Raw genomic sequence first — 14,961 nt, 5'->3', positions numbered from 1 at the left:
CCCCACAAGAATAAGTCATGTGAGCTATAATTAACATTAAAGGCACATGTGATTCTTTGTGTGTCAGAACAAAGAATAAACTGATCCGCTACTTCCAAAGGTACACAACAATAAAATTAATGGGTACACTATATAGTTACAGACAGTAGACTCTTTGAAACGTACTAAAAAGATAAGTACAAACTTATTTTGTTACTGGTTTATTGTTTATTTAATATGTAATATGTGTACATATCTATACTGTACTCAGATACCCGTACCTCTTGAAAATACAACTCAAGTTTGCTACTGAAATGGCTGAAGGGACTACCACTACGAAAGAAGCTCTCAAGAAACTCGATGATAAACTCGAATGCTCTGTTTGTTTCGAACCTTTCAAGCAGCCAAAACTTTTGCCTTGTTTTCACGTATTTTGCAAGTCCCCGTGTCTGGAGAAGCTAGTGACCAAGGATGGACGCTCCCTCACTTGTCCCACCTGTCGACACATCGTCCCACTGTCAGAGAGGGGAGTGGCTGGACTGCAATCAGATTTCCACATTGACCACTTGTTTGAGATACAAGATGCTTTCAACAAGGCCGAAAAGTCTACCCCAACACATTGCGGTAGCTGTGAGGAAGAAGAAGCAATTGCATACTGTAAGGACTGTTCTCACTTCATCTGTGATACCTGCAAAAATGCCCACTCAAAAATGGCTATTCTGAAGAGTCATCAGATTTTCACCCTTCATGAGGTCAAAGATGAAACTGCTAGCATAATACCCACTAAAGAGCTAGCACGATGCTCCAAGCATGACAATAAAAAGTTGAAACTCTACTGTGATACCTGTCAACTCTTGATCTGCAGCCATTGTACTTATCGACTGCATCATGATCACAATTTCGATCTGGTAACCGTGGTCTTCCCTAAACACAAAGAAGAACTTATTTCTAGTCTCACACCCCTGAAAGAAAAGCTACTTCATGTTCGTCAAGCACTAAACACATTTGACAGCCTAGCCAAAAAAGTAAATGAAAAAAGAGCAGCCCTCGAAACAAGCATAAGAAAGGAGATTGAAGAACAACATCACATTCTGGAACAGAGACAGGGGGAACTACTAGATGCATTACAAGAGCTGACACAACAGCAACTGAAAAGCCTGGCAGCACAGAGGGATGAAGTGGAAATCACTCAGGTGAAACTGACCAGCTGTCTCGAGTACGCTGAGGGGGGACTAGAAACAGGAACTGACGGTGAAATACTGGAAATGAAAGTGCCTGTACTAAAGAGAATCGAACAAATATATGCCGAATATATACCAGACGAAACGTACCCAGAGCTATTGACAGATGTGGAATTAGAGATTGGGGACAGAAAAGATCTCCAGCGAGTTTGCGCCAAGAACATCAAGATCAGTGAAATATGTCCTCAATTCAAAGGTAAAGAAACTAAAACAATGGTGTTTAACATATCGAACCCAAAGGCACCCCCTGCTGCTACATTAGTGCATATAAACAGTGCAAGGAAAGCTCCGTGTAGGATAGTGAAGCAACAAAATGGCCAATACAATGTCACCTACAGAAACAGGGGGAAGCATGAACTTCATGTCACAGTCAATGGACATCATGTGAATGGTAGTCCATTAACATTGAAAGTATCTCCAACACCGCAGAGTTTCTGCAAGCCAGTTAAAACCATTTCCGCAGTAAGAAAACCGACAAGTTTAGCCGTTAACAGCAAGAGACATACAATCGTTACCAACGAAAGCTGTATCTCCATACTCACACAACAAGGCGACAAACTAAAATCGTTTGGTACGCATGGATCAAAAGTTGGACAGTTTTCAAGTGTATGCGGAGTGACTGTGGACAAAAATGATAATATTTACATACTAGAAAACAAAAGCAATCGTATTCAAGCGTTCAGTTCTGACGGGAAATATATGTCAACATTCGGTAGCAAATTCAGTGATAATCTGAAAAATCCACACGGAATTTGCTACAACCGAAGCGACAATAGGCTGTATGTGGCAGATACCGGAAATCACAAAATCCACGTGTTCTCAACTGATCTAGCACTGGTTAAAAGCTTTGGTTCGCACGGCAACAATAATGGGCAATTTCAAAATCCACGTAATATTGCATTTGATAGTGATAACAATCTGTATGTGACAGATTACAGTAACGATCGAGTTCAAGTACTGACTGCCGAGGGACAGTTTCTGAGAGCATTCTCGCAAAAAGCTGATGGTGAAAAATTGAAGAATCCGTGGGCCATAGCTATCGACAGTGCTGACACAGTGTACGTAAGCGAAAATGGACCATTTTACGTCAGTGTCTTTTCATCTCAAGGAAATTACATCACTTCATTCACATTAAATGGGAACGAGGCACAGATGGAACGCTCCTCCATATATGGGCTCTTAATTGACCACAATGACTCACTAATTGTTGCTGAGCATAGCACGAATTTCTTAAAAGTATTCTAGACCAAACTGAACCATTCAAACTGAACTATTATTACTCTACAGAAGATTTCAGGTTGGTTGGCTCAAGTTAAAAGTCGAAGTGCAGTCAACCATGACCACTAATTGCGTGTGGTCATGGTTGACTGCACTTCTGCCAGACAACCTGAAATCCTCTGTATACGGTCAATAGCAAATTATAATTGAAAGCACGTATGATACAACTATGAAATGACAAGTATAATTACTCACCACGCGCGAGAGTAGCTGTACAGGCATGACGTTATAAACGACTTATAGCCGCGATTATAATATTTTTCCGTTTCCCTGCATTCTTTAGTAAACCACATTCCAAATGTAGAAGGGATGCAAGTTCAGTATTGTTACCAACCCCACACCCATATTTTTTGGACATTAAGTTGATCAGACTCTCTCCCCTAAGGAGTCTGGCCTCGAGACTACACTATATCAATAAACACTCTTGTGATTTCACAGACAGGTGAATTGTCACCATAAGTGTATTTATGAACTCGAGATTGTTACATAATATAAAATTAATAATCAGAGAGGGTATTCATAACCACTAAAAAAATCATGTGAGCTGCTATCAGGCAATTTATTATTTAATGTGTGCAAGACCAGAGGTGGACAAATCACGCCATTTCTAAAGGTATTTCAACTTACTTGAGCCAATTTTGTTTTCATTTATGATGCATGTATGCTAACAAACAATCTGGACAAACTTGTTCTTATAAAATGTAGGAAACACAACGCAACTTTCGCTACTAAAATGGCTGAAGGGACTATAAAAGAAGCTCTCAAGAAACTCGATGATCAACTCGAATGTTCTGTATGTTTTGAGCCTTTCAAGCAACCGAAAATCTTGCCTTGTTTTCACGTATTTTGCTCCCCATGTCTGGAGAAAGTAGTGACCAAGGATGGAAGCTCCTTGAAGTGTCCATTCTGTCGAAACACTGTCCCACTGACAAAAAGGGGAGTAGCTGGACTGCAATCAGATCTCAAAACTGACCAGTTGGTTGAGTTACAAGACGCATTTAAAAAAGTTAAACTTGCCCCTACTCAAAATGATGATCAAGACGACCAGGTTCAAAGTGAAGATCAAGACGATCAGTACCCAAGTGACGATCAAGATAACCAGTACCAAAGTGACGATCAAGACGACCAGGGTCAAAGTGAAGATCAAGACGATCAGTACCCAAGTGACGATCAAGATGACCAGTACCAAAGTGACGATCAAGACGACCAGGGTCAAAGTGAAGATCAAGACGATCAGTACCCAAGTGACGATCAAGATGACCAGTACCAAAGTGACGATCAAGACGACCAGAGTCAAAGTGAAGATCAAGACGATCAGTACCCAAGTGACGATCAATATGATCAGGACCAAAGTGACGATCAAGACGACCAGTACCAAAGTGACGATCAAGACGACCAGTACCAAAGTGACGATCAATATGATCAGGACCAAAGTGACGATCAAGACGACCAGTACCAAAGTGACGATCAAGACGATCAGTACCAAAGTGACGATCAATATGATCAGGACCAAAGTGACGATCAACATGACCAGTACCAAAGTGACGATCAAGACGATCAGTACCAAAGTGCCGATCAAGACGATCAGTACCAAAGTGACGATCAGAACCAAAGTGACGATCAAGACGACCAGGGTCAAAGTGACGATCAAGACGATCAGAATCAAAATGATTATGAAGACGACCAGGACTATGAGCGGCACGCTCAAAGTGACTATGAAGACGACTACACTCAAAGTGACGATGATTAACAGCTATAATTATTCCAGGCTAATTAAACAAAAAATGCACTTATTTGCCTGATAAGTGCATAGTGCACGACTGCCCATTTGTATAACACATCCTGATCCACACAACTATCTCCACCCCCTAGTGACTCTCCTCATTCATGCAACCACACTCACTGACCTCCCTCCTGAAGAAAGTGACGATGAATACTATATGTACAATGTAATCACAACTGTCTTACAAACTTTAGTTTTCGTATAAAGTGCACAATGCTCGACTGCACACAGTCGCACAGGCAGTACCAGTGTGGATTAAAGCACACCGTATGCTAAAAAGTATACATGAATACCTGTGTTAATAATTACCACAGATAGAATGCTCCTCCATATATGGGGTCATAATGACTCATTGATTGTTGCCAAGCAAAGTTTAAAAGTGTTCTAGACCAAACTGAACCATTATCACTCACATACTACAGGGTCAACAGAAAAATTATTTTTATGATACAACTATGATGATTTTTTTTAATGATAATTATTGACAGTGTATACATTTGTAAAAGGAATTCCATTGATTTAGTATAGGTTATTTTACTCACCACGTGCGAGAGTAGCTGTATAGCACGAGGGCATGACGTCATAAAAGCTGCAGTTACAATTGTATCATTTTTCCCCACGTTCCTTAATTAGTAGACCATTATTTTGATGATATTCAAACCGCAAATAACTTCAAAATGTATATTGTTTTTATAGAAGGGATGAAAATTCAAGGGTGGTAGGTGGTGCTTTAGGTAAAACTGCCCGCTTGGGTGATATCAAGAGTCCATAACAAAAGAGAGAAAGAGTATCGAGTGCATGCATACTGTGCATCAGATGTGACTTCCTGTCTGAAACGTGTGATCAATAATGACAATTTGGCAATAACATTATTGCTGCCTCGGGGCAAGTGGCGGCTCCAGGCGCTTGGATTGGTCGGTTATCAAGCAGGAAGCCACGTTACCTTCCGAATACATCTGATGCAAGGTAATACTTTATTATTTGATACTCTCTCTTTTATTATAGACTCTTGGTGATATTGCTACCATATCCTGGTATGATATCAATAATAACAGCTGCTGTACTGGAAATAATTATCATAATTATTCCACAAAGTCTTTGCTAGTGGAATTGCATACATTGTACCACAAGTGCATGAACATGCACTCCTGATTATTGATACAAAACAAGTTTACATGTATTGATACAGTAGAACCTCGATTATCCGGACACCTTGGTTCCAGAAGCAGGCCGGATAAGTGAATATGCCGAATAGATAAACCACGCCTTGATCCACCCACTTTATTGATGAACAGCAGTGCCACATGTTGTCTGCGCATGCGCAAAAGAAAAGCAGGCATGTCTCCATGGTAACAGCTGCAACGCGCATGCGCATTTGAGGGACACGCCCATTTTCTGAATTATGTAATCTGATTAAAAAGAAAACTGCCAAGCCGGATAATCGAGGTTCCGGATAATCGAGGGCCAGATAATCGAGGTTCTACTGTATCTCTATAATTATGGCTTCCATTCTAACATCAAGATATACAGTACAGATAACCATTATATGCCAGCTGCTATCATGCAGGCAATTTATTTAAATTATCAATGCAATGTGGTACATGGTGTATTAAAGACCAAGATGGACAAATTCAAAGGTATTCACTTGTGCTTTCATGCATGTACTGTAATATGTACTAGGTATGTTTGGCATCGTAGAATTGATGTAATTACAGCGCTAGAAAAAATTAAACTTCTTAACTTCTGAGTGGTGCATCTTTTAGAACACAAAAAATTGCTGGCGCCTAAAATGGCGCTTATGTTCTACAGCTAGTATAGAATTTGTAGAGAAAATGTGCGTGGTCTAGCTCGTTTCACTTGCTAGCTGCACTTGTTGAGAGCTCTCGTGAACAACATTCATTGACTGTAGCTATGAGTTAGACAACTGTTTAGAAGTGTGAAGGAAGTCAAAGATGCAGGATGATTGTCTTGATGTCTCAAAAAATAATTCTAGCAACGGTTGGCGCTTCTTTTAGGATCAAAAGAATTATGCTGATGCTGATGCTGACGTGGTGCTGTAATTACATCAATTACGGTATAATAGATGTATAATTATTATAATTATTGGAAACCTACAACTTATATATGTATATACAAGCTTGTTCTTCTTGTTTCTCTTATTAGTGCACGAGCAAAATAATTGAACATCTACGTACTAAGTTATAAGGGAATTGGAAAACAAATCCCAACGATCACAAAATGGCTGAAACTACTACAAAGGACATTCTCAAGAAGTTTGATGCTCAACTCAAATGCCCCCTTTGTCTCGACACTTTCAAGCAGCCAAAAAATTTGCCTTGTTTTCATGTGTTTTGCAAGTCTCCGTGTCTGGAGAAACTAGTGATTGAGCGCTCTCGCTCCCTCATTTGTCCCATCTGTCGACGAACTGTTGCACTGTCAGAGAGGGGAGTAGGTGAACTGCAATCAGATCTCAAAATTGATGATTTGTTTGATTTACGAGATTCTATAAAAAAAAGTTAACATCGCCCCTGTTCAAAGAGACTATGAAGACGACCAGGTTGAAAGTGAGGATGATTACCACCACACCCACAGCGAGGATGAATACTACCACACCCACAGCGAGGATGAATACTACCACACCCACAGCGAAGATGAATACTACTACACCAACAGTGGCGATGAAGACGACGACCAGGCTGAAAGTGACTATGACAACGAAGACGACCAGGCTGAAAGCAACGATCAAAACTATGACAACGAATACGACCGGGCTGAAAGCAATGATGAAGACTATGACAATGAATACGACCAGGCTGAAAGCAACGATCAAGACTATGACAACGAATACGACCAGGCTGAAAGTGACTATGACAATGAAGACGACCAAGACTATGAGAATGAAGACAACATGCTGATAATTACAATGAAAATAACCAATTGGCACGCTCAAGTGATACCAAAACCACACTCAGAGTGATGATTATAATAACTAAATGTACTATGTACTGTAATTATTCGAAGCTCATTATTCGTTACTTAACTACCTTTTAAGCACACAGTCACATACCCACACACTGATCTCACTCCTAAGGTTTCATTCAGACATTATGAATATACATTGCATTTTGGCGGTGTTTTTTGCCCAAGCCAGTACTGACAGCCGTTACCACCTTCAGGCATTCAGGCACCTCTATGTCCTGGCCGTAGAGATCAGGGCACTTCACACATGATGTATACAGAGTATGTCCCCAGACTGCTAAGTAGCCATGATTTCGAAAACTATAATTTACCCCCAAAACGCCGCCAAAATGCAATGTATAAAAAAAAAGGAAAGGAAAGCCCTTTTTTTGCCTGAAGGTGGCACAGCGGCTGTCAGTACTGGATTGGGGGAACCACAGGGAGACCAAGAGAGTTGCGATACACTCGTTGCTACAACTTAGGGAGTACTGTGTGGATGGTTAACACAGAGCACCCACCAAGGATATGTGACAGGGCCTAGGAAAGCCCTTTTGTTGAATCGGATAATTTCGTTCTTTAAGCTTCAAAATGATACCAAGATCGCCCTCTTATAGCTATTTTCTATCCGGAGATATGTTCGAGGGAACTATATAATTGACGCTCAAAGTTCAATGAAAAATCGAAGTTCAATTATTGATTTCTGGGCACTTCCGTATATACTTAACAAAATATTTAGCTAGCTACATGAAGGCTAAGAATTCTAGGAATCTCTAGTTAGCGGGGATTACTTGGCGTCTATATAGGAAGAATAATTATATAGAGACAAAGACTCTTGCCGCTCGAATGGTAAGCTTTCATGTCTTGTTAAAAGCATGTAATTAATTTGATTTGAGTTTGGCCTTCATAACGTTATCATAACTTTGTCATGGTTCACTCAATTTCGATTCCTTGTTAAAAAGCACTTCTACTATATGCTATACGCTATACAGCTGATAAGCTCCAACCGCTAAAAGCATACAGAAGTCCCTGGCATACTTGTTAACCCTAAACGAAGCCATAACTGATCACATACCGTATAGCGCGAACATTTCAAGGGGCTTAGTTTTCGCGGGTTAGAATTCTACGCGAAAATTAAGTCCACGAAAATTGTTCTTTAATTAGAATTACCTGCTACAGTAGAACCTCGATTATCCGGCCCTCCTATCCGGTATACCTCGATTATTATCTGGCTTGCCAGTTTTCTTTTTAATATTCAGAAAATGGGCGTGTCCCTCAAATGCGCGTTGCAGCTGTTACTATGGAGACATGTCTGCTTATCTTCTGCGCATGCGCAGACAACCATGTGGCACTGCTGTTATCAATAAAGTGGGTGGATCAAGGCGTGGTTTATCTATTCAATTATCCGGCATATTCACTTATCCGGCCTGCTTCTGGAACCAAGGTGTCCGGATAATCGAGGTTCTACTGTATCATGCTAAAGGTGTGGCTTCCGGTAAGCAGTCATTCCGTGAACATTGTGCAACGAAATGGCTTTTAGAGGCCAATCCACGAAAAATAAGTGCCTCGAAAATTTCGCGCTATACGGTACCTTCTGGGGCCTAACTCAAAACAAATAGGCTTTAGTATAATAATGTGTCATGTAATAGATCGCAAGTTGTATGCATGGAGCCTATACAGAAAGATTATCTGTCCTTTATATAAAGTTTAGAACAAGCCTGAGTGATATATTATAGCCGGGTGCATGGTTGTTCTCTTAGACTTAGTGTTCTTCTAGATCTATATATCAAGGCTTGGTCAGGCTAGGCAGGCAAAGTTTTATATTGGTCATGATCTCTACGTTAGCCCAACATCTCTAGCCCATGCTCATTTTCACCCTTCTCGATACAGGCTCTCCTTTTTCCTAACCCTACCTCTATTTCTTTCCTTATAATTTCTCCAATTAAAACTTTTTATCTTCGATATTAATTGAACAATTGTGAGAAAAAGGAGAGCCTGTGTAGAGGCTAGTTCTGTCCACTGATGCATTATGTTCAAGACTAGTACATTTGTAAGAGCTCTGGACATTGTTTGCTGAGTTTGCATGCAGAGGCTACTCGAATTTGATGGGTGTGGCTCGATTTAGGGTACCCGAAGATTTTAGCCATCCGGATGAGGTGGGGACACAAGATGTTCGGACAATTAAGGCTCCACTGTAATGGTTAAGACAATTAAAGCAATATGTAACTAAAGCTAACAGTGCACAGTGCACAATCGCATACAGTCGCACACCTACAGGGAGGTACCTGTGTGAATAGATGGTTAGTTACACCTGTAGCTAAAAAGTAAAGTTGAGTACCGTATTTACTTGATTAAACGCCCTCCTTGAATAAACACCCAGGGTAAAAGCTCTGTCTTTGCCCATCTTAAATAATCGCCCATTTATGGGGCGTGGCACTGTGGGTGGAGCTGAAATAGCACATGGAACCCAGTTGCAAGCATGGCAGTATAGAATAACAATAAACGCCCTCCTGGATTAAACGCCCTTCGTTTAAACGCCCCCTCTAAAGACTTCGATCTGAAATAAACGCCCAGGCGTTTAATCAAGTAAATACAATACTTATATACCTGTGTTGATTTAGGAATTCCATTAGGATTATTCATAGCTCTTGAGAATCATGTGAGCTATTATAAATATAGGCGTGTTCTTTAATATTTGTGTGTGCTTCAACTCATCTAATACAAAGGTACACAAAATACATAAGTACTCTAGTTATATACAGTTAGTGAAATTAATATTGATAGATCTACCTATTATTTTACAACCTATAGTTTTTACCCAGATACACGGTGAAGGAATTCGAAAATGCAACTCAACTTTGCTACTAAAATCGATGTCTTTTTTTTTTAATAAACTGGAACGTTAAATGTATCCTTTTGAGCCTTTCACTGAAAATTTGTTTTGTTCTCACGTGTTTCGTAAGTCCCTGTGGTGCCTGGTGAGAGTAGTAACTAAAGATGGACCATCCCGCTCCCTCACTTGCCCTATCTGTGGACAGAGTGTCCCGTTGTCATACATGGGGATAGCTGGACTGCAATCATATATCAAAATTTCCCACTTGTTTGAGGTACGAGATGCTTTTAAAAAGGTTAAAATTGTCACTGTTTATAGAGATTATCATGCTCGAGGACACACTATAAAGTACAGCTTTCAAAGCGATGATGAATACGACTGGGACTATAAAGACGACTGGGATCAAAGAGACTACGATACTCAAAGTGACCATGTAGAATACCAGGCTCAAAGCGACTATGAAGACGACCAGGCTCAAATAAACTACGAAGACTATATATATAATTATGAAGATGACCAGGCTCAAAGACAGTATGAAGAAGACCAGGTTCAAAGAGAATACATATCTAATTATGAAGACCACCAGGCTCAAAGAGACTACGAAGACCACCAGGCTCAAAGAGACTACGAAGACCACCAGGTTCAAAGAGACTATGAAGAATACCAGGCTCAAAGGGACTATGAAGAATACCAGGATCAAAAAGACTATGAAGAATACCAGGCTCAAAGAAATAATAAAGCTGACCAGGCTCAAAGGGACTATGAAGATGACCAGGATGAAAGAGATTATAAAGCCAACCAGGCTCAAAGGGACTTTGAAGACCACCAGGATAAAAGAGATTATGAAAACGACCAGGACGAAAGAGACTACTACGATGACTACCATGACTATGATTACTACCATGATTCTGACGACTACGATGCCTATGACTACCGTGACTATGATAACTATAATGACTGCCATGACTACCATGACTCTGACTATGATGACTACCATGACTATTGATGTTAAGGTTACGGTAAACAGTTTGCTCATGAAATTCATGATTTTCTTATAATAATTTTTGTGAACCCATAATAGAAGTTTAAATGAAGCACATACATAATAAACTTAAACTTCCAAAAATACTTCTAGCTCTGTGCATGTTCTTGCTCTTATAGGGTACTTTTGGAGGGGCTACACGAAGCATTTTTTCCGCCAGGAAACTCTCACAAAACAAACATATGTACTTATACATATGTACTTATAACATGGCCGACAGAGCCAAGGAAAACAGCCTCTTGTGAGCTTTCAATAGCCTTTCTTTAAAATATCTCTTTATGTGGCCCTGCATATAGTTAAGCTACAGTTAGACTGTTCGAGCCATGAAATGGTTACTGCATTAATTTCAGCTGGACTACCAGCTGCTCAAGATTACTAGATATATATTTAGCTCATGAATAATTATAGCCTCCTTCACAAGGCCTCAAAAAGGAGGCCTGCTACTGACTGCTTGCACATGCGCAAAATTATTGGATAATTTCCCCGTAATGTTTCCCATTAAACTGAATTTTTACCCGAATTATATCCTGAATAACATATACAGACTGGGATTGAGGCTAGAACAATTAATGAGCAAGCGGTTTACCAACTTCAGTTTGCCTATAAGTGCAACAGTTCAGGGCTGTGCACACCCTTTGTAAAACATATCCCCCTTCCCCCCAGTGAATATTTTTTGCCAATCCACAAGGACGAAACCACACACACTGACCTCCCTCCTCCAATGAAGAGCAGGCCGAGTGCCATGTGGACAGCCATGTGAGAACCGTACGCCACCTCTGAATGACTCAGTCTCAGTCGACGAATCATCCTCAACACATCCAGGTCACCTGACCCACTCATCACCTAGGGGAATAAGGGGGAGGAGGGTATAAAGTGTTTAAAGTACATGCATGAGCTTAATTACCCGTTACACATGCATTGCCAACCATAAACTTTCTTCTGAGAATAGCATTATGTAAAACTCCTACAAATTTTGTTTTAGGGTATCTGACTCACCACAGCGAGGGCTAGCACCATGGTGACGACACACCTCTCAAGACATGGTTTGCCGACTTGCTCTACTCTCGACGACTCAAGCTTTGTCAGCAACTCCCTCACACACTCCAGCTGTGCACACAAATAATACAATGATACACATACATGTACAATGCATATGATTACCGTATAGCGCGAAATTTTCGAGGCACTTATATTTCGTGGAATATGGCCTCTAAAAGCATTTCGTTACACAATACTCGTGAAATGACTGCTTACCGGAAGCCACGCCTTTAATCTCTGCACGTTATAGCAGATAATTCTAAAATTTTCGTGTAGGATTGCTAACCTACGAATCAGCGAAAATTAAGCCCCTCAAAGCACCGCAGGTGCTGATGCCTCGGTGGAGATGCCAAAGCTACTATTTTATACACATTGATGAACATTTTTTAATTGGCATGCTGCATGCAAAGTCAAAGAGTGGGTAATAATCGACCATAATTGTTGTTAAAAACGATCGATGTCAAAGTTCAAGTCTAAAATTAATGGTTGCCATCAGCAGAGCCTTGCAGCACTCTTCTCACTCTTGCAGCTACCAATAGCAAGCGTTCTAGTGCAGAGCTAACTACTAAGTAGAGTAGTAACACTCGGTAAACAAGTTTGGCTACGTGCTCTTCTGAAAAGGCTGCAATGGCATTCCAAGTAAGCAAAACTAGGCATAACTCATTAAAATCCAAGAAAACATGACTAGAAGCCTACAGAAACTCTTACTTGCACTTCATTGATCCTTGAGCAGCTGTAGCAGTCTACACAGACAGACAGACATGCACACACACACACACACACACACACACACACACACACACACACACACACACACACACACACAAACACACTACTGTGTACCTCGATTGCGCATGCGCAGCATCGAGGCATAAATACTTAGTGACTAAAACTCTACCTGAACTCTATGCTCATACAAGACTCTAGTCATACTTACCAAGCAATGTTTAGCTTGGGTGTCACACGTCCCAGCAAAGCGTAGTCCCATACCCAAGCAGGAGCCAGCCAGAATGTTGACATAGGCCTGACTCAATGTCTGATAGTCAATCTTCTCACTGTGCTTGCCTTGAAACGCGTGCTCTGATACAATCTGCATTGTGCGCAGAGCAAGTACGAACGACTCGGTTGTAAAAATCGTGTATTTTAAAGAAAGCAAGTGCACGTAGAATAGTATTACCTTGTCTAAGAATTTAAATCTGAACAAATCATGTGATACAGTTCTAACAAACAAGACGGGGTTGAACATTGAACTATAGTAGCCGCCTAAAAAAGGTAGGGGCAAGGGAAATGTACTCACTGATGGCAAATGGCTTGCTTTGATCCACTCCACTGACGGCTCAACTGAGTCCCACATAATCAGACAATGTCCGAGAGCCTGCATGAAAATATCGAATGTTTGGTTAAATAGAATGGGCATCGCACCCTGAGCAGTAGAAAGTCTGGTCTAATTCCCTCCAGGTCATACTGTGTGCATGGGGCCTCTAGAGTGGCAGCAACAGCACTGCACGAAGAAGATCACATGACAGTCATATGACAATCACATATGACACTCACACACCTGTCGTTGGTCTTAAGGTACATGAGGGTGAGCGCTAGTATAGCCCCGGGAGCTGTCACATGAGTGTTCACTTGATCTCCTTCCTATGCAGCGAACACAATAATTACGTTCATAAGCTACACGCAGTAATGGCTACGGTACACAAGGGACTAAATTAGAATGTGAGAGGTTATCTTGTGTCAGCCTAACCGGGCTATAGGGGGACACAATGGGTAGAGGCCTCTCGTTACTGTTCCTCCACGCGACATTACCGTTCTACCGTGACATGCAGCAGACGCGGTTTTGTGAGAGGGGATAGTCATGACTTGCCTCTGGGTACTATTGATCGGTGGACCATGCAGAGTCACACTGTGCAGCCGATAAAGTTTACATTCTTATGTAGGCCAATTCTGGTACGTATAATTGTTTTGGAAATGCAGTTTTGGTTAGAAAATGTTTGTGAATAGGTTAGGGGAAGATTGGTACAAATGTATATATATACAAATGTACCAGAATAGCATCCAGTCTAGAATGGCTTACTTTTCGAAGCACAACACAATCTCTAAAGTGCAGGCACAGAATACACACAATATCCATATCACCTAACCCACAACACATACCAACACGAGGTATCCCTGCGGGGCTGATCTGGGTGTGATCACTTCGGTCTTGGGTCCTCCGTTCATGAGCACACACAGCTGGTCCACCAGATGGAGGTCCGATAGACCCAGGGGGGAATTGCCTAGCTGCAAAGATGGCGGCGAAAATGAGTTTTTAATTTTTGGAGTGTCTAACACATAGCATCGGATGCAATCTCAGGCACTACAGACCATGTCACATTAGAAACGCTGGACAGACTTATTGTTTGGTAAGAGCTACAGTACAATTAGCCTGCGGTATGTATCTATCCCTGATCGATGCCAGTGCATCAGAAATTTTTCTCCCATCATAAATGAAGTGTGCAGACGACCAAGAATAACTGGTTTTGAAGCAGCTTGTGAATGACAATAACCTAACAAACATTGCTTTGAATTGCCTGCTGATCTTACATACAGTAACATAGAAGAAATAGCTGACACATGGAACAGAAAAGTAAAGTTTTAAGTTAGCTTGTAGCATAGCTATATAATTATAGTGAGTATATGTAATACTGTAATTAAGGAACAGTATGACTTTTATTACACCCTTGTTACCTTGACAACGTGATATATAGACTAAAGAGAAGCAACAACCACATTAAAGTATTCCACAATTATCTCACGAGTAAATCAGCTC

The 14,961-nt window shown here is 40.9% G+C and overlaps 3 protein-coding genes across 3 annotated transcripts in view; 2 read left to right on the top strand and 1 right to left on the bottom strand.

Annotated features, from left to right (window-relative positions):
• The window catches only part of LOC135348601 (anaphase-promoting complex subunit 1-like), a 38,010-nt gene that overhangs the window by 2,608 nt on the left and 20,441 nt on the right, over positions 1-14,961 (bottom strand). Inside the window, exons 24-30 of the mRNA XM_064546872.1 lie at positions 14,307-14,432; positions 13,708-13,790; positions 13,572-13,650; positions 13,447-13,524; positions 13,087-13,239; positions 12,108-12,218; positions 11,821-11,954 (exon numbers count right to left, since the gene is read on the bottom strand). Of these exons, the coding sequence (XP_064402942.1) occupies positions 11,821-11,954; positions 12,108-12,218; positions 13,087-13,239; positions 13,447-13,524; positions 13,572-13,650; positions 13,708-13,790; positions 14,307-14,432 (764 nt within the window). The remainder of the gene's footprint in view (positions 1-11,820; positions 11,955-12,107; positions 12,219-13,086; positions 13,240-13,446; positions 13,525-13,571; positions 13,651-13,707; positions 13,791-14,306; positions 14,433-14,961) is intronic.
• Positions 24-2,535, top strand: LOC135348606 (RING finger protein nhl-1-like). Its single transcript, XM_064546880.1, has 2 exons — positions 24-100; positions 251-2,535. The coding sequence occupies exon 2, from the start codon at positions 294-296 to the stop codon at positions 2,463-2,465; it is 2,172 nt and encodes a 723-aa protein (XP_064402950.1). The 5' UTR covers positions 24-100; positions 251-293; the 3' UTR covers positions 2,466-2,535.
• On the top strand, positions 3,022-4,591 carry LOC135348610 (germ cell nuclear acidic protein-like). The gene is made up of 2 exons (XM_064546884.1): positions 3,022-3,111; positions 3,204-4,591. The coding sequence occupies exon 2, from the start codon at positions 3,232-3,234 to the stop codon at positions 4,246-4,248; it is 1,017 nt and encodes a 338-aa protein (XP_064402954.1). The 5' UTR covers positions 3,022-3,111; positions 3,204-3,231; the 3' UTR covers positions 4,249-4,591.

This window comes from Halichondria panicea, chromosome 15 (assembly GCF_963675165.1).
Source record: "Halichondria panicea chromosome 15, odHalPani1.1, whole genome shotgun sequence".
Classification (NCBI taxonomy): domain Eukaryota; kingdom Metazoa; phylum Porifera; class Demospongiae; order Suberitida; family Halichondriidae; genus Halichondria; species Halichondria panicea.
This window is presented reverse-complemented; position numbering and strand designations above follow the sequence as displayed.